Below are 23605 nucleotides of genomic sequence, written 5' to 3'. Positions count from 1 at the left end.
CTTGGAGTACCGCCCAGGTTACACTAGCAACAGGTGCAGAATCAGAAACAGACCACTTTGTCAAGTATTTTGCAAGGCAGCTGCTGCAGGAGTGGCCCCATGGTTCTGTGAGGTCCTTAAACCCTTCCAGGAGGCATATAAGCTGTGTAATGCAACCTTAGTGACCCTAGTGAACCACCACAAGATACAGGAGGTGGTAAAAGCAAGAGATATCATATTGCCTGTGGACTTACTACCTGGTGATAGCTGCCAGGCTGTGTGAGAGCGAATCTTCCACAAGGACCTGCAGAAGGAGCACAGAGACCTGAACTAGCCTACAACCCACTGGGCACTCCCCATATGGCCATGGAGAAATGGTGCAGGGCAGAAAGACCCATCAAATTACCCAAGGTCAAGCTGTTGGTGGCATTAAAAAAAGCAAAAAAAAAACAAAAACCCCCAACCAGCTCTTCTGGGACTGCCCATATGCCAGAGACGTTTGGAATAAAATATGTGCTTTCCTTCTGGTGGTGAAAGGTTTCAGAACCTTGACTGGGGATGCAGTCCTGTACGGGCACCTGATCAAACAGCAACAGGCCCTGACAGCCAGCTTTAACCAGGTCATCTCCTGCTTCAAGTATGCCCTGTGGAAGAGAAGAAACTGTTCACAAATAGACACTCAGACCCTACAGTTGAGGACTGTATTAAAATGGGGCTAAATGAAGTGTACTGGTACTACAGTAAGATAGAAGAGGACAACAGAAAAGAGATGGCATATGATAGAGAGGGAACTGGCATAGACTTTTCAGAGGCAAACCCTCTGAAGAGAACAACGAGGACAATGGTGAGGACAGCAATAAGGATGATGATGACAATGATGAAGACGACCACAAGTGAAAGCACTGGAATGGTGATGGGTGAACGGGCATGTGGGTCTGTGGTGCAAACTTTGTAAGGGGACTGAATTAGTTTAACTGTCAAAGTGTGTTTTGGTCTGTCAAGTGAACCACAGTGTTCACTTGATGGTTTGCAAGAGGTATAGTTTTATATTTGTATATATATAAGTACATATTTTTGCAAAAAAAAAAAAGTATAGTTTGTACTGTATATGAGTAGGTGCCAAGGTGCTACATAAAAGTGTGTTTATGGAGTACCTGTGCTAAAACTTGCAGCAATTAAAAGAAACAAACATTAAAAAAAAAGGTAGTATGTATCAGTTCTGGATGAAATAAGTTTATTGTACTATATGCAAATTATTATAGCTATGTTTATTTCAAGGACAATTTTTTTCAAGATTGCCCCTCACTTCAGTGTGCGCAAGGAGAGCAGGGTCTGACAGTAAGGAGGTGGGATGGAGCTGCAGGGAGAAGTTGTTGCAGGGGCAGAAAGCAAAGGGGTTAGCTGATCCCCCAAATTTATTTCCCCTGCTTTAGTGGTGGGAGGGTGAGCAATTCAAGACAACCCCCAATAATTAGATTGTATACCTGTTAAGTTATATCAAAATGTATAGGTTTTCCAAATGTAGAATCTAACTGTTGGTGGTCATCTTATAATCAGGGTCTATATTTGAGTAAATAGACACATGCCAAATCAGCTGGGAAGAAAAATTAAACAAAACAGGAAAATATGAAGGATATTTAGGAACTGTGTAAGGACATTTTACTAGATGCCAAAACACAAAACAAAACCCACAATCGAGAAAGAAGGCTACTTGATCAAACTTGTTTAGTTTAGCAGGTAAAGGAAAGCAGCTATAAAAATCATAACAAGTATAAGTGGGGGGGAAAAATGAAGTTGCTAGCAATTAACATAAATTAGAAGCCAGGAATGGTAGGAAGTTGACAAGGGGAGACAAAGGAACTGAAGCTTAGGTTCTGGCCAGCAGAGTTTATTACAGCAAGAAGGAGTTTTGAAAAATATAACAGGAACAAAAGGAATCCTAACAGTGCCGACCTATTATTAGTTGCAAATGGTAGAACTGTCAATCATCATGACAAAAATGCTGAAGTGTTTCATAAATATTTCCATTATGTGTTTGGGAAAAGGGATGATGATCTAGTCATATCCTAATGACAGTGATACAACACATTCCAATCTAATAACTCATGAGGATGCTAAACAGCATATAGTATGTTAGACATTGCTTAAATCAGCAGGTCCAGAAAATGCGGGTCAAAAAATTTTGGCAAGCTATATTTCTTAGGCTCTCCAGACCATTAATACTGACTTTTTTCATACATCTTGGAACACTAGCTTTCTTCCAATCATTTGGAATGTCTCCAATGTTATGACAACATGTAAAAAAGGGCAAATAGGATGATAAAGATAATTATAGGCCTGTCAGCCTGACATTGATCTCAGGAGAAATAATTGAACTGTTGATACAGAATTCAGCTAATAAAGACTTATAGGAGGGCAATATAATTAATAGGAATCAGGTTTGTGAAAAATAGATCTTCTCAAACTTAGTTGATATGATGAAATTAAGGGTTTAGTTTAAAAGGCAAGAGTATTAATGTTATAGAGCTAGATAATGGTAAGGCATTTGAACTGGTACACCACAGCTTTTTATTAAGAAATGAGAATGACTAAAATGAACACTGGTAGGTCCCCAGATGTAATTGATTTGGGGGAATGATCAGTAAGCATGTGTGTTCATAGTCAGGGCCCTCAAGGTTAAGGTCTTGGTACTGTATTACTTAACATTTACCCTTTCTTCGAGTTATTGATGAAGAGAATTGGGGAGTAGTAATAACAAAGAGGTCAGGTCACTGATACAGAATGATCTAGGTCACTGGATAATTTAGGCCCAAGCAAATAGCATGCTGTTTAATGTGGCCAAGGTTTAAATTATCATCATCATCAGTTTCTCAATATGATGTAGATAGTTTTCCAGTAAAGAGGGAAGTCAATCCTGAGCCTGTAGATGACTGAGGATGCCAATCTGAGATCCATAAGTTTGAATGGAGGACTGGACCAAAATAAATCTCAAAGTTCAATAAGGAGAAGTGCAAAGTCTACACTTGGGACAGAACAACCATATGCACTGGTACAGGATGGATATTGACAGGCTAATCAGTAGTTCTGCAGAAGAAGCCTTAGTGGTCATAATAAGAAAATAAGATGAATATGAGCCAACAGCGTGCCCTGGTTGTGAAGAAAGCTAACAGCACGATTGAGGGAAGAGATTATTTCCCTCTATTCTGCACTGGTGAGGCCACATCTGGAGTAATGTGTCCAGTTTTGGATCCCCCGCTATAGAAAGGGTGCAGACAAACTGTAGAGTCCAGTGGAGGGCAATGAAAATGATTAGAGGGATGAGACATGCAATTTGTGAGTAGAGGCTGAGGAACTGGGTTTATTTAGTGTGGAGAAGAGAAGACTGGGTTGGGTGCATTCATAACAGCCTTCAACTACCTGAAGGGTGGTTCAAAAGAGGATGAAGCTAGACTGTTCTCAGTGGTGGCAGAATGAGGAGCACTGGGTGGAGCCATACGGGACGGGCACAGTCTGGTCTAAAGCAATGGTCTCAAGTTGCAGCAAGAGAAGTTTAGGTTAGATTCAAAGAGATGTTGTAGAATCTCCAGTCTTGAAGGTTTTTAAGACCGAGGTAGGTAACACCTTGGCTGGAATGATATAGTTGGCGATGATCCTGCTTTGAGCAGGGACTGGACTAGACGATATCTGGAGATCCTTTCCAACTCTAATTTTCTATGATTCCAGATGTGGCAATAGTTCTAGAAGGAGTAGGTCCTGGTGATGTTGGGTCACAGGTCTTTCCCTGTAGGCCAGCTTCCAGTATAGGAGTTCTATCCTAGGAACTAATAACTTTGAAAATGGCTTGGAGGTCATGGTAGACAATCAAATAAATCCTGGCAACACTGTGGCTAATGTGATCCTTGTATATAAATAGAAGGCTTGTATAAATAGAGCAGTTATTTTACTGCTTGGCATTGGTGCAACCAGTAACTGGAACACAACTCAAGGATCTTGAAAAGTAGAGAGGTTTTCGAGAGGAGCCATGACCATGATGAAGGGTCTGAGAGCATGTCTTATCGCAAAACATTCAGTTTGTCCATGAGAAGGTTCTTTAAACACATGTAGAGACATTTGAAAAGAGAGGGATCTTCATTTTAAATTGATAAAGGTATAACATAATCCAAGGGCTAAAAGTTGATACTAGACAAGTTTAGACAAGAAATTTTTAACTCTAAGCATAATTAACCATTATAAAAACTTTTACCTCCTATAGAGGATAAAAAGTCCCGTTCACTCCTGCACGTTGGCTCTCTCCATTTCTCTTAGTGGTCTGGTGAATCTTGAATTATTTTCTACAGAATTGTGCAGTTTTGCTGGAAGAATGGAGAGTGTCTCCCCATTTCAGAACAACCTATATCCCAGTGGTTAGACCAAGGCTGTTCAACTTTGACATAGCTGGGGACACCATGTAGTGAGTGCCAGCATGTGGCTCCCAGGCACAGATCCCCCAGACCATATATTGCAGGGAACAGCCCCCTTGGGATTTCCCTCTGCTGTGCTGAGTGTGCCAGTGCTGTGTGGTCCCACGTGGGCCCTCCCCTGCCATGCAGCAGTGGGAGAGGCAATTGCAGGGTGCATCTACACATACATTAATGTGCAATAGTTACTGCCCATTTAATTTAATACTTGCATACTGAAATACTAACTGAGCAGTAACTACAGTTACTGCACAGTAGCACTGGCAAATGCCTTTTTAGTGATGGTACTGCACAGTAGCCTAATAATACTGCACAGTAGCATATTAGCACTTTTTCTAATTCTCTTACATACTTTTTGAAACATAAGGACCAGAATTGCACACAATATTCAAGATCTGAGTGCACTATGGATTTGTATAGTGGCGTGATGATGTTTTCCATTTTGATTTCAATTCCACTCTTAATGTTGCCCAAGATTTTATTGGCTTTTGTGGTAGCCTCTAAAAATGTCAGCTCAGTGTACAGAGGCAATCTACAATGACTCTAAGGTCTCTTTCTGAAGTCATAACAGCCAGTTCAGAACCCATTATTGTATAGCTATAGTTGAGGTATGTTCCCCATATGCATTACCTTTTTCTTGTTGATACTGAAGTTCATCTGCCATGTTTTTGCTCACTCACTTGGCTTCAATTTAGGACTGTCTGCAAACTTGGAGATTTCACTGTGTGTACCCCCACTTTTCAAGTCATTGATGAAAATGTTAAACAAGATTAGGCCCAGGACAGATACCTAATTCTGACCTCCACCCACCTGAAAAGTGACCATATCGCTCTATACCTTGCTTCCTCTCTTTTAGCCAGCTCTCAGTCGATGAAAGAGCCTTCCCTTTAATCCTGTGGCAACACAGTTTATTTTAAAGCATTTGGTAAGGTATCTTGTTGAAAGCTTTTTGAATATCCAAATATCTTATGTCATCTGGATCACCCGTCCCTGCCCTCAAAGAACTCCAGCAGATTGGCGAGGCAAAATTTCCTTTTACAAAAACCATGCAGACTTTTCCCCAACAGATCATACTTCTCCATGTGACTGTTGATTTTATTCTTTATTATAGATTCCATCAACTTGCTAGGGATTGAAAAGAGACTTATAGGTCTGCAGTTCCCAGGATCACCTCTGGAGCCCTTTCTGTAGATGGGTCCTATGTTGGCAAACTGCCAGCCTGTACAGAGGCAGTTTGTGATGATAACATACATACTATTGCCATCACTGCTAAAGTAATCTCCCCTTGAGTGCTTCCAGAGCTCTTCAATGGATGCCAGCCGGTCCTGGTGACTTATTAGAAATTAATTTAGCTGCTCTGCATTTTTTTGTTTTCATACTTGTCCTGTCAAAGTGTTGTGAGGTTTCCTGTTTTCTTCACTTGGGCATACTCTCCATTTTGTGAAGGATGTCTTTCTGTCTTGGATGGCCTCCTTAGCTGTTGTTAAACCATGCAGGGGGGTTATTGAACCACTTGTTACCTCTTTTATATGGTATACAGTACATTTTTTCCTGAGCCTCTAATATGGTATTTTAAACAACTTCCAGGCTGCCTGCAGGCCTTGTCCATTTAGGATGGCTTCTTTTTCTCTTCTTTCCAACTTCCTCATTTTTCTGTCCATTCCTTTTCTAAAATTGTATATTGGTGTGGTGGATTTTTTTGGCTTGCTCCCTCCGGTAAAATGTTGAATGTGGTTGTGTTATGGCTGCTGTTACAGAGTAGCTCACAAACAGAACCAACCTCTGTACATTACTCAGGAGTAGGTCCTGAATTGCTTCTCTTCTTGTGGATTTCAAGACGAGTTGTTTTAGAAAGCAGTCAGAAAGTACATCCAGAAATGTTTGTTTTACAGCTCATCCTGATTAAGTATTTACTGAGTCCATATGAGAATAGCAGCAGTCTCCCATTATTATTGCCCACCTCATTTTAGCAGTTTCTTTCATCTCCCTAAGCATTTCATAGTCATCTTCACCTTCCCGATCAGGTGGTAGGCATTACAATCCTAATGTTCTTCTTGTTTTTATTCAAATATATCATTTCTATCCATGGGGATTTGGTGGCAGTTTTCCCTTCAGGTAAATGCTGTTACTGCTTTTAGTGTCCTTAACATACAGTGTCACTCCTCCACCGGCACTTCCTAGCAGACCTTCAGCTGTCTGGGGAATTTTGGCGTCAAAACACAAGGTGCCTGCGGAATTCAGGAACTGCCAGGATGAAATAGCATCTGGGCGGTAGCTGTCAGGACTTAAGTCTCATTTTAGGCCCTTGAGCCCTTTTGGCCTATGATCATTGAATATGGGACTCTCACGGGTTTTGGAGTGTAACACATGCAATTGCTCCTGTAGAAATACAAGTGGTCATGCCATGAAGGCAAAATGAGGTAAAATTTCAAATCAGTCCTGTGCGCAGAATCAAAGAAATGCTTTACAAGAAAAAAATGTATATTTATGTACATTCTTTGACATGGAGGGTTTTTTTGCTAGACAACGTGGGTTCCTGAAAACGAGTGCGATCCACTGGACAAAGAGGACATGGAATAAAATAATTAAAAACATAAAATGGCACAATGGTCCATACATATGACTTGTTAAATAAATACTCACACGCATATTTACTGTAGACATGTTCACCTTTCAGATCATTAACTTACTCTAAATTTACATTTTGTTTTTAAATGATTGATTTAAAACTCAAACTACAAATGGAGGTTTGAAATCCATCCTTGATATGCCACTTTGGGATTAAGAAACGCAATAAATTTAATGGTGCTGAATAGTGCTCTTTTCAAGCATTAGAAACCCCTGAAAAATTAACGCAAGTTACAACTTTCTGCCTGAGCTTTAAATGCCTTTGCTTGTGTTTTAAGTCAGATTCTTAAACTTATTTAAATGTAATTTTGTTGTAGCTATAAAATATTTAAGCATTAATATATACAGAACTATTATCCCATAGTGTGAGAAGCGTAAAAGCATGTGAAAGTAATAGCTTCCTTGACAAACAGGAGAATTAATATGTATGAACTGGAGTCTTCAATACTCTATGAACTCACATTTTGTGGAAAGAGACTAGATTTATAGTTATGGAAAATCCTTCACCCATTTTCAACCTCATAGCAGCCTACCCAACACACAAACAAGAGGTGTGTGGGGTCCCATCATCACCTTGGGCAAGTTAAATTTCAAAATGAATATCCTCTGAGAGCCCTTCTTGCAGCAGTTTAAAGACTCCTAATTTCTCATCTTTATTTCTCAATCTTTGTTTGAGAGTTCAGTGTTGTTTCTAGAAGCTGCAGTGCAATATTACAGCAGAAAGCTGCTTAGATATTTGTTTAGCTATAAAGCAAGCCATTTAATCTGAAGGAGAACCATATTGGCCCATTATCAGATGGACAGTCTGTCAGCACTGTATTAGTGATCTCCCTCTCTGTGCCTGGAGTCTTCCATTCAAAGAAAATAAGTGCCCTTTAGCCACACAGTTTAAAATCAGTTGTTATTGTCCTTTAAAAATTGTGGTTTTTTTATGTTCATAGAAAATGGGATGGCACAAAACTTCATTAGCTGAGAACTTGCTTTGTGGTTATTTCCAAAGCAGGAGGAATCTATTACTATAGCCATAAAACACTACCTTAGTGTTATTTGCAACATTTAACAGATCAATGCTTTTAAAAAATAATAATCTGCCAAACTATATAATTATCTCACTATTTCAAATATCCTTTTTGATACTTGAAAGTGAAATTCATTTTCTTACCACTCTTCTTTCCATAACATGTGCAGAATAGTGATTGGATTCCTAATGAAGGGCTGATTGGACTGCTCTACTTTAGAAAGCCACTAAGAGCACGATTTTGTACATTAAAGGAATCGTACAATTTAAGTAAAATAAAATTGCAGTAAATGTAAACCTACCTACCAAATGGTACAGTGTTTTCGTTAATAGTGACTTGTAAAATATAGTCTTTAGAAACCCTTTTAGATATAGTTGACTATTGTTGAAAGTTTCAGTGTGGACAATGGCATTTAAAGCCAAAGAGTGGTCATGGTTCTCAGATCAAGCCCCTTTCCCCCCGCTAGCTAGACTGTAATGTCACTCCCAGCTGAACATATGGTAGCAGTCAAGCGTATAATCTACCTGGGGGTCCGGGTGGCCACGCAAACAGATCACCTCCTCCCACTGTTCTTAAAGGACATATCAGTATGCACTTGAGTTAATTAAAATCAACATTTTTTCAATTTCACCCCTTATAAAATGTCTGGGAGTTTTTTATTCAGCATGAAGCATGACCCTGGTTCAGTCCAATCCAAGCTGATCTCTTGTTCCTAACCTATCAGTCTGGGTATAAAATAAAACATCTCAGTTCATTCTATACTCAGCTGTTTGCTTTGAGCCTCAGACTGCTGGAGAGTGTGAAAAGCATCAATAAATGACAGGGATAAGTTTACAGGAATGCTAATACCATCAAGAGTGATCAGGTTCCAGGGCTACAGTTCTGAGTACAGTTGCCTGCAACCATGTTGTTTTGAACTCAGCTTCAGCACTTGAGCTGTGACCAGTTTCATTTCAGGTCTAAATATTATGTGACTGAAGCCTTTTAAAAAAATTTTAATGACTGTTTTCAAATTGGAAATAGCATTGATTGTTTCCAAAATGTTCAGGCATGACAGTGCTGAATGCTCTTTTAATGCAATTTAAGTGCTAATCAAGGAAGAAACAAACTATAAGCTAACATTCATCATAGTTACATTTTTGTAAAAGAAAAACATACTGTCTGTCACGAGGTGTCTAGAAAACTCACGTGTATACCTAGTAAACAACCTCATTTTTTCTCCCATCTTTCATACTCTTATCCTTGAAAGCTCATGCTCTGCTATACAAGTACTTATGGATTAAACATTGTTGATTCATTATTGGATTCAACTTCTTTTAGATGATTGCAACATACAAATCATGCTGTATTCCTTTTGCCATTAGAGACAATGGAAATCTCAATGTAGAAATCACTGGGCTAGAGTCTACAATGTGAGACCACCTCTTATCACAAGATCAAGTAAATGGAGTTTGCCATCATTCCGCTTCATTTGTTTAAAGCTCCACATCCACTATTGGTAGATTCACTCTGTATCTTAGGAGCTTACCTGGATTTCCCTCTGATGCTAAGCTTTTATGCTGTAGCATGTGAGTAATGTTTTCTATCATCTAGCTAGGAAGCTCCATGTTACACTGGCAAACAATAATCAGGTCTCAGTTATACATTCCTTTGCCACCTCTCAGAAACTACAGCAATGCAATTATGTCTTGGCATAAAACTATAATTTAAAACAGGGCAGCATGCCTCCTAAAAACAGAGATAATTGAAAAAGCATTATGCATCTTGTCTTCTACAATGGATTCACATGGAATACCAAGTCAGTGTCAAAGTTTTTGGCTGTACCTTCCTCAAGGAACTAGGTGACCTGAGCTGAACAAGCAATCTGCACAGCTCTGGAACAAAACTGGTAGCATACAATGGGACTAACTACAATAAAAATGATGTTTGCCCGTACAGAAAAGAGTTGGGGACAAGGTCAGAATGGCTTCTTGTAGGAGGTCACAAACGTCGCTGCTTTTTGCTCCATCTGGAAGGTACATTTTCAACTGCTAGGTTGTTCATTTAAAATAATGGTGATGGCAATGATGAAAGAAACAACCCCCTCAAATGCAGTAGTGTAATTCTTCCCCTGGAGAGAGAATGCACCACACATGACAGAGGGCCACACTTCAGGAGGCAGCTTCCATGTTATAGAGTCAAGAATGATGCAAGGAACTTTAAAAAGCAGAAGAGAGCATCTGTTATGGTCCTCTGATTCTTGCTGCCTACACTAGTCCCAAAGGACTTAGAGCAGCCTCTGTTTGTTCTTAGTTTTGTCTCTGGTATTGTCTCCTCATTAGGTCTTGCACCAGTATCAATTACTGCAGTAAATTTTGTTCAGCCATGTTTTCCCCCAGAGGTCCCACGGTGGATTTCCTTCACATAGCCCCTATGCCATGGGAGGAAGAGGGCACCAACACAGAATTCCAACAACAAATTTCTCTCTATTACAGATTTCTTTGCTGGATGTTTGCTGTGTATTACAGCCCTTTGATTGACACGTGAGAATACGACCTCTCACCTAAAGAAAAGACTGAAGAAGAGGAGGACTGTATCTTGTGCTGTAGTTCAACAGGACAACCCATGTGAATAAGGAATTTGTGCACGTATAGGACTGAGACCAGATTTTTTCCTGTAAAGCTCAATGTAATGTCTAATTATGTAAATCCATGTTATTAGCCTCAATATTATGGCTGAATTGCTCTTTTCATCCACAGCTGCTTCTTCAAGATTGTTTTTATTCTTGAAACAGAAACAAAAATTTTGATACTAGTTCCGCAAATACCGGTAGCACAGCCCAGTTTTCCTTTGTTATAAATTTACTTGCAAAGGCAAAGCTCTTTGAAACGGAGTTGCAAGCACACCAGTAGTCATTATAGACTTTCATGCTGCTACAAAAGGCATCTCAAAATAAAGCAATGTTAAAAGGATGGCTCTAAGAAAAACCATATAAAGAGCCCTTGTGATCCTTGAAGTAGTTTCTCACATCCACAGCACCTTAATAAATGAACTCATTCTTCTTTTACACACTCTCTCTCTACATCAAGCAATACGTGGAGAGCTGCAGATGCCTCTCTTTGGAGATGTAATGGTCCTTGTGGGAACTCAGTTCTGCACCAGGGTTAATTAGCTTAATGGAGGAAACAGATTTGCAAAGTTTGGGATTCCTTTCTTTACATAATTATGGTAGTAGTTCTCAATTTAGTAAATATTCTCTGAGAAGATGCACCCAAGGGAGATTCTCCTTTAGCATGACAGTACTGCAAAGCACAGAATCAAAACAAGAGAGGATATCACAAGATGAGAGAGATAATACAAATCTCTTGCTATTCTGGGTAGAATGCATTGATCAGATCTCTATTCTAAGCATACATGAAAGAAAAGAAAGTTACTACTGCCCCATTTCCTTGGGAACAGAATAAGGTTCACTACTGATGTAGGTAGCTTAATCTGCTAATGCATGTTTTGGAAATGTATCTTGGGAAAATCATCTCGGAATGCATAAGCTATGAAATACATCAAGTCAAAATGCAACTACAATGGGACATCTGAATCAGCTGTTGAAGAAACCATCTGGCAAAGACACATCACACGGTCCATTGTAGGGAGGTAGTGATAGCATGCGAGCAGAGCATTGTTCTGTGCTCATTGAGTCTCAGCAATTTCTATAGCTGATTGAAAATTTTTCAAATCCCAATTTAGTAGACAAGTATGAAAGACCTTTAATGGGACTCTTTTTTCACAGGGTTGATACTCAAATGTTTTTTGAAAAACAGGACCTTTTTAAAGCATCTTTTACCCTGGCACTAAAAAATAGAACATCCACAATTAGTCTTATTTGAAAGAGTCTTAAGCAATGGGTATGGCTAAGAGTTAACATTCTTACTACCAGGGCATATCTACATGTGCCAATTTAAGGTGCATTAACCATTTTTAAGGCACATTAAGAATGGTGATTTTAGGGTATTTGCATCTAAATTTAATACCTGCAAAAACAGGTATCAAATGTAGGTGCAAATAGCTAAAACATGCATTTGTAGACACCCTAACGTGCATTAACACTACGTATAATGATTGACTTGGGACTGCCTTGAGTCCCAAGTTTGTCTACATGCCATATTAACGTGCCTTAGTGCATTCAGGTGTAGATGCGCACATAAATCACTGTAAATACACATTAAGTTTAGGTGCGTGTAAAAGCAGTCATGCAAACTCAGTCTATACTCTGAATCCTAAGTCTCAGTTTTAACCCCCTCTCTCTCATATTTTACAAATATAGTTTGCAGGCCTCAGTGACCCCTGAACAAAACCCCACTATCTTCATTGGTTTGAAACAGATGTCAGCTGGAACCATGAATACAGTTCTGTGGATACAGATTAAAATAGACCTTAGCTTGGTTTTGTCAGTATCCTAGCTCTGTAAGGTTAAATAAAGTAAAAAAAAAAAAAATGACTCTAGTGACAAAGAAGTGAGATAAGACTGGAAACATAGGAATGCACACATAATATGAAAAAGCTCATCCTTGCTGGATTGCTTTCCAAAACAGAAGGCTACTTTTAGATGGTGAAGGACAAGGGGAAAATAGAAGTGGGTGTTCTGCAGGCAGACTCGCATTGCTCCTTGTTGGGGTGAGCAATGTTCAACCTTGCCAATGTCCTGGCACCTGTTGCTTGTATTCTTTGATGCCTCAGCGTTGCTGCATGCAGGATCCGAGTTCAACAGAATAGATTGAGGATACCCCTTTCATGAGCAGGTAGGGCACCATGAAAACTGTTTGTTTTAGTTTAGCTACTTTGCTTTATAGAAAACTGTTTTAAAACAAAGAATGAAGAGAACAGAATTGCAGATGTAAAGATAAGTTTGCTTTTTTTTTTTTTTTTTTTTTAAAAGGTATTTTACAGTTAACAGTACAAAAGATACAGGTTTTAATTTTTAAGCTCAGTAAGAATAAAGCAAGCCAAGTGTGCTTGCCATATATTTGCAATTAACATGTGCTTTAGAAAATTGGATTAAATAGGGACACAAGAGGGGAAAAAAGGTGTCATATTGCACATCAAGCAATTCCTGCTGCCACAGCAGGACTATAATGTAATTTGGACTGTTGACAGAACTTCAAACCACTGCAGCTCATTTTAGATTTTATAGACCTCATTTCTTGAATATGGTAAAACATTCTATTCATTATTTTAGTGCACTATAACAGAACCAGAGCAGAACTGTACATATGGATGAGCTGACATTTTTATTTTAAACCCAATTTTCAAGTTTTAATATTTTGACCATTTCAAATGGAATTAGAATCTAGTGTGAATACATTTTTATTACAATTTGACCTTGAAAACTGCAAAGCAAACAAAATACTCAAATTAAATCCTGTTACTCTTCCCCCAACCTTCCAGCTCTGATAGAGGAGTACTCTAACATTAAAAGAGTCAGTACACCATTGGCTTCTTATTTTCAAACAGCCAATTAAAAATATAGCTACAGGGAAGCAGATAAGTTTCACAACCATTGTTTTGCAACAGTTCTTCATCAAGGACAACACGGTATTCCATCAGTCACCGTAAGTCTGTGGAACCCGTGTACAGATGCTGTACACATATAATGTGATAGTACACCAAATTCTCACTTATCAAAAGCCACCAACAAAAATGGCATCGATGTAGTTTACATTGTGGTACTATTGGTATCTTTCCTAAGGTCCTAAGTGACAAACACCAAATGGAATAGGTGGCTGAGCATAAGACTTGCTTGAGAATACTGATTCTCAGGAAAAAAATAGGACGGGGTAGAGATCATGTGTTAGGATTAGATTTTAATGGTCTTGGTAGCATTAAGAGTGATATTAGAGTCAGGATGGTCCAGGAATTATGCAGAAGCAATGACAGTTATATTTTGTGTCTAATTCTATCACAACTGTACAGCTGGTCCAATAAGCTATCAATCTAATTTGTCTCTCTATTTAAATGAAGCTCTCAAAAGCTGTGCAAGGAAGGTCTTTCAGAATTCACGGTAGGAGGTGGACTATCATCTAAAGCTTCATTTACAATTGTTAAGAAAGTTTTCTGATAAATACTTTATTGTCAAAGGGCCCCCAAATAATGCTATGACCCGAGGAAAAATGTTATATTTCCATGATTTAGATGTTATTCATTGGAAATACAATACAGGGTTCCACCTTTCCCCACTTAAACAAACAAACAAAAAATCTTCATTTAAAAATTTTACGCACCATGTGCGCACCATTCCACAATATATTGTGTTTTCTGTCCAACTTTTCCTCCTTAAATTGATGTAGACAATGAGCAGGAAGTTAAATTTTGCTAGCTAGTTTAAATGCATGTCTACTTTATTTTACTTGCATTGTATGATATTTATCTTCACATATGGAAGTGACCACAGGCCAATTACATCGTCAAATAGACTACGAACAGTTATTTGCATGTGTGATTCCATAAACATGAGAACACTTGAGCATAACATAGTATTGCCAGAAGCAATTTTGTCTGCTTTCACAGTAGCAAAATAAAACCATACTTAAAGTGTAAGAGACCACTGAACTCCTGCCTTTGGAGTATACTGAAAGGGGGCCCCAGCTCAGCAGTTTGGACATTGAGTGGCAAACACCATCTGTATCCTTTTCCCTTCCATAAAAGGAACCTTTATAGTGGAGAAAAGGAAAACAAAGAAAGATTACTACCAGTAGTTATAAATACTCAAATGAATAGTTAATCATCCATTAAGAGCATGAATTCTCATGAGACATTGATTCAATAGCCTTGCATTTTTGACCAATTTGTTTTAGTACATATATTGAACTGTGGGATCTTAGGCTGTACTATACCACAGAGCACCCAAAAAGAAATCAGACTCTTCAATATTTAATTTTTTCCTAATCACCCTAATTCTGGTATTTTTAGCAGCTGATCAAAAAATGCAATAAAAAACAAATTAAAAAGCTAGTATTCTTCATGTGTTTTACCAGGGACTGTATTCTTGACATCTGATCATATAATTCATGGAAGCAGCAACTGAATTAGGTACATGTACTGATTTGCTGCTTGTCATTAAAACTCTAAAAACTATTAACTGGTTATAAAGATGCTCAGTATTAGAACTACTTGCAGAGGGTTAGACACTTAGGAGGGGGTGGAAGAAAATCTCATTTCATTGACCAGTAACAAACATATGACAGTTCTGATACCTACAATAGTTCTGGCTGCATCAGGAAGTAATGTTGTACCTTAAACAAGGTTAAAACTGAAGAGTTCTTGGTGGATTAACCAGTTCAACAGTTTAAATGGCAGTTTAATAAAGGTTGTAACAGCAAGTCAGTCTATGAAGCAAGTTCTCTATGGTCTTCATATTGTAAGTTTATGTTTCATGAAAGAAGTCCCAATATTTAATTTTAAAAATATAAAGCTTAAAAAAACCCCCAAAGTTTAATAATAATTGAAAAAAAAAGTAGGTGATACGTAACTGACACCAAGCGGCAGTATAACAAACTGGTGTGGACTTTGTTTCCCTTAAGTATAAATAAAACATTAGCACCACCATGAGGTAGCCAATAGAATACTAAAAGACAGGAGATGTAGAATACATTAAAGGACCAATTATAGCCATAGTTGTGAAGGGAGCACTGAAAGGGTAAATCATATGCATTTCCCTTTTATTTTCCCCATGTATGCGTACTTTCTGAAGGACAAACCATTCTGTGTAAAAATATCTTCACATTGTTTGCTGCTTGTTTTTCTGCTGTCTTGTGCAGTTATGTGACAACACTTAAGGTCTGAACCTAGTCACCCAAGTTAGTTTATCTTCCTCCCATCTCAGTCAGCGAAAGCAAACGAACACTGCCGTTTCAGAGAGAATGCTCACTCAATGTGGGAACTTAAGTGTGTTTTTAGATGTTTTCCTGAATTGGATTTAAGTAAGCTCCAAGTGACTTGTCTATGCAGTATGAACCTTTAGGAACAGCCAAAAAACCTCTTGCATCCTAAAACCAACAAGACACTTGTTGCCAGCTACACTGGAACAAACTACACTGCTTAAAAAAGTGAGTTTGGTTTGCACAGTAATTTTAACTTTCTAAGTTCTTTGAATTTCACCAGACAGAAAATTCTTACCTGTGTTTGGACACTGTTGCTTGCATTTTTTTTTTTTTTTCCACTCATCCATCTACCTCTGAGTTACTCAAAATTCCAAAGTAACAAGTCATGCATTGAAATTTCTTGACACGTTACTAGAGCAATTTTAATCAATGTACCATCTCAACTAGAAACCAAAACGTTTCCTAAAGCAATGATCTCAACAAGAAAGCTGGGCCCAGTGTTATGTTCTGCTTAGCACATTCTGAAGGTCTAGCAAAGTTCTCTAATTGGGAAGTTTTGCTGAAGCCCTCATGAGGTCGTGTATAAAGAATTTCAGCAAAAGCCTCTGAAGAATGTATCTATTGAGTATGGCCAAAAGTTGGCCTGATTCCATACCATTCAATGCCAATAATTCTCAAACTCCAGTGCTCAGAATACAGAGAGAGTCTGAAATTTTAACAAGATCTGTTCAAAATTTTCTAAATTATTTTACAATGGAAATATTTTAAATTAAAAAAAATCCACAGAATTGTACTAATTCTATTTTTTTGTGCCTTGCATTAAATGATTTTTGACATTTTTGTAATAAAGTTTACTTAAAATAGACCTAAATGAACATCTATTTTATGAGTTTAACTGCAACTTGTAATCACGTGTGAACCATTCATTTTTCCCTCCTTTTTATTTATAATAATAATTGTAGGTGTTATTTTCAACAACAGTAGTTGATCCCTACAACCAGAAATAATTCCATTACAATGGTGTCAGAGAAAAAATTGTCTTACAAAGCCATTAAAAATAAATCCTCCTGTAATATATTAAGGAGCTTTTCTGAGTTCAGAGGGAGAACCCCCCCCCCCCCCCAATAGATTTTTGGCTCTGTAATGGAAGTTATATAAACGATTACGCCATTATTAGTTCTTGCCCATTTGGTAATGATAAATTCACTTCACTACTATAGATCTGCTCATCTTTCTTAAACACTCTACTATAATTAAACTGGCATCTTAATAATACTGCACTGCTTTCTTCTCCCTACCCCAACCCCCAGGTTCAGGAGGGATATTTTTATTGAAGTTACTTTTTATTTCTGATGGACACAAACTGCAGTTGCATTCTGGGTATACACTGCTTGCTAGTAATAGAGCAGGTGCAGTACTGCAATCCTCGCAGTTTATTATAATACCATTTTTGCTCACAAAAATGTGGTCTTATAATACCATAGGGCATGGGACAACTTGAAAATGTGCACCCCAGAAATAGCAACTATACATTTTTTAAACAATACTTATCAAGTGCTAACCAACAGCTTTGTTAAGTCACTAAAAATAACTGAACTCTGAAGTTCTCACTTGAACCCATCCAACTTAAGAAATATAAAAACTTTTAGGGAACATTCCGATAGTTAAATTAATTTTCAGACACAAATCTGACTATCAGGGATTATAGGGGAGTATTCACAAGGATAATCGGGCCGGTCACATGTCTTTGTAAAATGAGATTTTTTTCAATCTTAGCATTTATATTACTGCCACTTGCAATGCTTACAAACTTTGCAGTCACCTGGTGCCAGGGTGAAGCCCATCTCTGTCCTCTTGCTGCACTCTAAAAGAATCAGGGTGTGAACACCAGACACATTTATGCTAGTGCAAAGCAAGTTACTTCACCCTTGGAAAGTCAGGGATAACTATACACTGGTGCATGGATCATTTGTCCACATGTTCAATTAAGGTCCTCTGAGCAACTTTGATCAAATAGGCTATTATTGACTCCTTTACCTTGATGTGAGTGTTGCAATAACACTGAATGAGGGCAGCTACCTCAGAAGAGTTGGTCACTGATCTTCTCTAGAGCATGGTGTAACTTATATCTGTACATAACCAGTGTAAAAGACACGTGTTGTTCCTCCACACTCAGAAGCAAATGCGAAGTGGGGTGATTTATTGCTTAACTGAACCTTGTTCATGGCGAAGGGTTAGAAGATTTAATTTCTGAAGTGTTTAAAAAGAAATGCAAAATAGTAAACTTACAGTAGTTATCTTAAAATAATGCACTTGAGTTGAAGTGGTTGGTTATACTTTGCAATTAAGAGCATCTTCAGAGCCAAGATTTCTTAAAAAGGTAGGTTATACTATGAAAACTGAACGTAGACTAAATAGCATAAATGAAGTAAAAACAATTAAGTCTGAGTTGAAGAAATTTTTAAAGAGTAAAGTTTTCATATTCCTGACTGAATTGAATAAATGAAATTTGTGTTTTCAGCAGATCAAAAAGCTCTGCAACCCATGATTCTGTGAACCAGCTCATTCAAGTGTAAAGACAAAGAAATATCAAAATATTATTTGGGAGTAATTCTTCTTTTATTAGGTCAACTTTTAAGATAGCTAATACAGTCTACATCCTTGAACAATGCTGTTTGACATGCAAGAATAGTGAGTTTATTTTATTTATTTTTAGAGTTATTGTAAATACTGCTGCTCACAGGCAGCACAGGATTTCAGTATTTTCAGTGTGTAACCTCTATTACTTAAGTCTTGCCTGAAGTGTGACACAATCAGAATGTTCTGAACAGCTGGTTAGGAAGGTAGCCAAGATGCAAGAAAGATGTCTGAGCTTCTTTTTCAAGGGCAGCCAACTCTTGCACTGTAGGTGCCAAAATATCCACATGGCCTTTATAAAGACCACCTGCCAAAAAAAGAACCACTCTAAATCACATGCTTGAAATAACTTGCCAGCAGTACTTACGTTCCACTGCAATTGTTCATAGTTAGTTATTCCACCCTTCCCAACATACTGAGAAACTTGTTCCCTGCCATATTCACAGAATACATTCAATCTATACACACTTCTTGTTTATCCAGACAAAAATATATATTTTTTCATTTAACCATCATCCTCTGATTTATAAAGCTTGTGTATTTTAAAACTGTACCTAAGCTATTAAAACATACTAGAGAGAGCTAATTAGGGACCTAGCAAATTTACAGTTTTGCGATGTTTATGGGAACGACGAATTTGGTAGGTCCCCTGTGAAAAAGACCGGTCCCCGCAAAAAAGCAAGAAGGAGAAGCTGCAAACAGAGGTCAGAAGGCCTGGCATCCTGAAGCACAGGGAGAGGGAGTGCAACTGGCTGAGGGGTCAAATCCTGCCCCCCCCCCCCAGATTGATGGCCACCCGTTAACCTTTGGGGAGGGGTGGCAGGGCCCCCCCTCACCTCTGATTGGTCAAGGGGCCCCAGAAGTCCCACCCTTCCTTGGAGACTGACAGATGGCATGGGGCTGGGAGGTGGCACTTCACTGCAAAAAGTGGTGCTTGATTGCGCTGGGACCATTAAATCTGGAGGAATGCCTTCATTTCTACATATAAAATATACATCCATGTTGTTAGCCAATTTAAAACAAAATCTACATTCACAGGTGGATGCAACTACATACTTATGAAGACGTGGGATACCTCATTACCACAGATGTTAATATTTGACAGCTTGGATTAAAAATGAAGTTGTCATGCTTTGAAAAATACCCTGTCACTGGAGAAGTCTTCAAGTGGTTATGTAATCCAGAAATCATAAGAGGGACCTTTTTCCCTAGTTAATTGGATTATTGTCAGTTAAATTATAGTTATACAGCAAGCTACACACTGCAATATTTCTGGTGATAAACCAAAGACAGAGCAAAAAACTCATTGAAGACTCACCGCCCAAAGCTCTTTTTTGTCCATATGTAACCTTCCCATCGAAGTCATCTACTGGTACTTTAATATCTGGCTCAACTTGGGAAATAGTACAGTTCAGATGCTCTTCAATCTCTCCCAAGAGCTAAGAAAAAAATAAATTCAAGAACGTTTGTTTAAAAGGATTGCTTTTCTCAAGGCAGATAAACCAGGGGCAAGCTATATTCATGTCTCAATAGGAGCTGTACATAACCAAGAAGAATATGGCCTTAAAGAAAAATGGTTCACAAGTGTATACATGTAAGTTATCATAGTTATTTAACAAAGTCTCTGCCTTCAGCCCACACTAAAACTGCAAGTTACACTGCATTTACTATCATCTATAATACAATGATAGGAGCTGCAAAAGTCAATTTTTTATATAAACAGGATCCTATAGATGTTTACATATAAAACAAATTTTAAGGGTTTTCACTTTAAAAAGTATTTTTAGTTTGGTAATCCATGGGATGTTCAAAATAATCAGTTTATGCTTGAATTTTACTGACAGAATAAAATAATAAACCATATATCTAAATCCTTGAGACATCAACAACAGTTAAATCATCTCTTTTGAAAGAGATGAATTTTCTTGAAGAAATAGTTTACCTGCATCTCATTGTACCATATGGTACAACCTCCTTCGTCCTTCAGTCTAGTATTATAGCATCCCTTTCCACGGCTGCTACAAACGTGATACCAAACCTGGAAAAAAAAATTATGGGAAATATTCTACTTCAACAATGAAGTTGTATTTTAATGCAATTATTATCCTCGTGTGAAAATTAATTAATTGTCAACTGAAAATGCAGTATTAACTGAAAATACAGACTAAATTAAGGATAAGAAAGAAAACGCACACAAAGAAAAAGTATATTTTCTAAGACAAAATAGGAAGTCAGAAGTCACCATACAGCATTTTACTAAACTATCCTTTGCTCAGTTCAGTCTTACATCTACTTTGAGGTAAGATTACCTTCTCTTTTTCTGTTGCCACAAGAGAGATTGCCAGACCCATCCTGAAATGTGTGAAAAATTGATTTTAATGAATATTTCTAATTGCATATTAAGTCTTAAAGAAATCAAGTAAGCCTAAAGGAGATCAAACAAACATACCTTTCAGCTCTGCCAACTCGGCCAATTCGATGAACATAATTTTGTTTTTCATCAGGAAGAGTGACATTGATAACTGGTAAAACACACAAAACCACAACACAACATAGATACTTCCAATACTTCCACACACGGTGGAATGGAAAAAGTGAGAAAAACCCTTGCTCAGGGAGCATACAATTAATCGTTATAGTTAGCATGCTTATTCTGCCTTGGCTGCTGTAATCCCCTATCCTTTTGTTTTTTTAAAACATATTCAACACTGTAACTTACAAATGGAAAACAATACAAGTTCTCTTTGAAGCTAATTTGAAAGACATTTTTCTTCGTGTACTATATTTTTTCATTATATAGTTTTAAAGAATACTATAGTCAAGTTGACAGAAGTTCAACTAAGTTGAAAGTTCCAATTACGAAACCATATTTTCAGATATTTTTTCTTCTGAAAACCCCCCAATACAAATGAAGACGTATGTCAGATTAAAGTTGCCAATGCATTTTAATGATGGTTTGACTTTTTAACCTTTAAGTCCTTTTAATGTAGCTATAATATAGTTGCTTGGTTTAAGCAGTTCGTGCATCCACAAAATTAAGAAAAATTGTGCACAGTCCCCGTTAGGTTTACATGTTAGTCATGCTGAACCAGTCTTACCATAAGGAACACCATGAATATCAATTCCTCTAGCAGCTACGTCAGTGCAGATCAAGAACCTGACATCTCCTCTCTACAAAGAAACATATTTGTACTTAAAAAAAAATGTTTTAAGAGCCTATATATAGCCTGTCCAGTTAATGTCTTAGCAATCAATGCTCCAAGTACAAATCTGACATAGTAAGGTTAGTTATCCTTTGACACATGATGTTTTGGTCGATGAAAGTTACCCCTTTCAATCTCACATTTCCTTTCCAATGGTCTGAATTAAATCATTTACTTAAGGCAGAGATTTTCAACCAGACTGCCACTACATATTGGTGCTGCTAGATAGTGCAAACACCTACACGATTCAGAAGAAAAATTCAGAGATTTGACAGGAACCAAGGGCAGAGAAATATTAATTTTCCAAATTTTTTTAGGGGCCCCATGGGCCAGATAAAATGGTCTTGTGGGCCATATTTTGCCCACCTCTGCTCTAAACAAAATTAGAAAAACAGCCCAAAGAGCAATTCATATTACCTTAAATCTTTCCAAGTTTTGTTTTCTTTCTTGAGGCTTTCTGTCACCATGCAAACACACACATGAGAACTGATGTCCCTTCCTATCTGGGCCTGAAAAGTTAATTAAAATATTAATATCTTATATGTACATGTCTCCTGTATCTCGATTAAACTTATGTAACAGTTGGACTTGAAAAACTGCTTTGACGAAAAGCTGAGTGGCAAATGAATTTCTTTGTGCAAATGTCTTACGCAAAGGCTCTTAGAGCAGAGCCAATTAAGTTTAAACCTAACTGCAGAAGCACATACTATTTTGCTATAACATTTAAAGTACAAATTCACTATTTTTGGACTTGGTCCTGATCCATGACTAAGATTCTCATGTTCTGTCATACAATTAAGTGAGCATCAATTGCCAGTGATGCAAGTCAGTTATTAAAAGACCAATTCCTATTACAGATTTTAGAACACATCTAAATACAAAAACTCAAAACAAAACATTTTGTTCTGTATTTGATATAAGCATCATCATTTTAGCATTCCTTAAGAGAAAAAACGCAAAAAAAGGCCAATTTCCAGTCTGCACATTTAATTCCAGATATCGGTAAAGTGGCTCAACTAAGTTTACCTCCTCCTTGCTGGATGAAGTACTGCTCCAAGTTATCACAGTCTATTTTAGTTCGGCAGAAAATAATTGCTTGATCCATCTTGTGTTCCTTGATTGCTCGAACAGCATACTCTCCCTTTAGGATTTTAATAGCTTCAGACCACATTTCTAAGAAAGACAAAGCGTCTTTTATTTCTCAGACCTCAAGAAAAATGCCTTGCATTTGAAAGCTTGTCTGTCTATTCCTATCCCAACCATGCAGGTCGTCCAATGAGAAATATCACCCTAAGCAATCCTTGCCTCTTTGAGAATGAGTAAGAGAATGCCTTTGTCAAAGTTATTCGTAACATTGAGTAATTTTCTGATTTTGTTATAAGGCTATCCAGAGGCTAGAAGAATCATTTATCCCAGTAGATGGGTGTATCTGTGCTTATCTGCTCTTGCCACACTTTTTGATCCCAGCCTCAGTCAATATCCCCCACAGATGCCAGAAACAGTTTCATAGTTTCTAGGGTCGGAAGGGACCTGAGAAGATCATCTAGTCCGACCCCCTGCCATGGCAGGAAAGAGTACTGGGGTTAAACAACCCCCAGTAAGGTGTTCATCTAACCTTTTCTTAAAACCCCCCAGGGTAGAAGCCTGCACCACCTCCCTTGGAAGTTGGTTCCAGACCCTAGATGCCCTGACCGTGAAATAGCGCCTCCTGATGTCTAACCTAAACCTACCCTCTGCTAGCTTGTGACCGTTGTTCCTGGTCACTCCTGGCTGTGCTCAGGGGAACAGCGACTCCCCCAATGCCTGCTGATCCCCCCTGACCAGTTTGT

At 38.0% G+C, this 23605-nt stretch overlaps 1 protein-coding gene across 1 annotated transcript in view; it reads right to left on the bottom strand.

The window, feature by feature from the left end:
• Positions 1-18533: 18533 nt before the first annotated feature.
• Positions 18534-23605, bottom strand: part of DDX1 (DEAD-box helicase 1) — a 49218-nt gene continuing 44146 nt past the window's right edge. The window contains exons 19-26 of the mRNA XM_019520765.1: positions 22803-22949; positions 22194-22285; positions 21672-21744; positions 21023-21095; positions 20883-20925; positions 20516-20611; positions 19892-20012; positions 18534-18880 (exon numbers count right to left, since the gene is read on the bottom strand). Coding sequence (XP_019376310.1) covers positions 18750-18880; positions 19892-20012; positions 20516-20611; positions 20883-20925; positions 21023-21095; positions 21672-21744; positions 22194-22285; positions 22803-22949 — 776 coding nt within the window. The 3' untranslated portion in view covers positions 18534-18749. The remainder of the gene's footprint in view (positions 18881-19891; positions 20013-20515; positions 20612-20882; positions 20926-21022; positions 21096-21671; positions 21745-22193; positions 22286-22802; positions 22950-23605) is intronic.

This window comes from Gavialis gangeticus, unplaced genomic scaffold (assembly GCF_001723915.1).
Source record: "Gavialis gangeticus isolate Ggan-Ray unplaced genomic scaffold, GavGan_comp1, whole genome shotgun sequence".
NCBI lineage: Eukaryota > Metazoa > Chordata > Crocodylia > Gavialidae > Gavialis > Gavialis gangeticus.
Note: the sequence above shows the minus strand (reverse complement) of the source record. Positions and strands in the feature narration are given on the sequence as shown.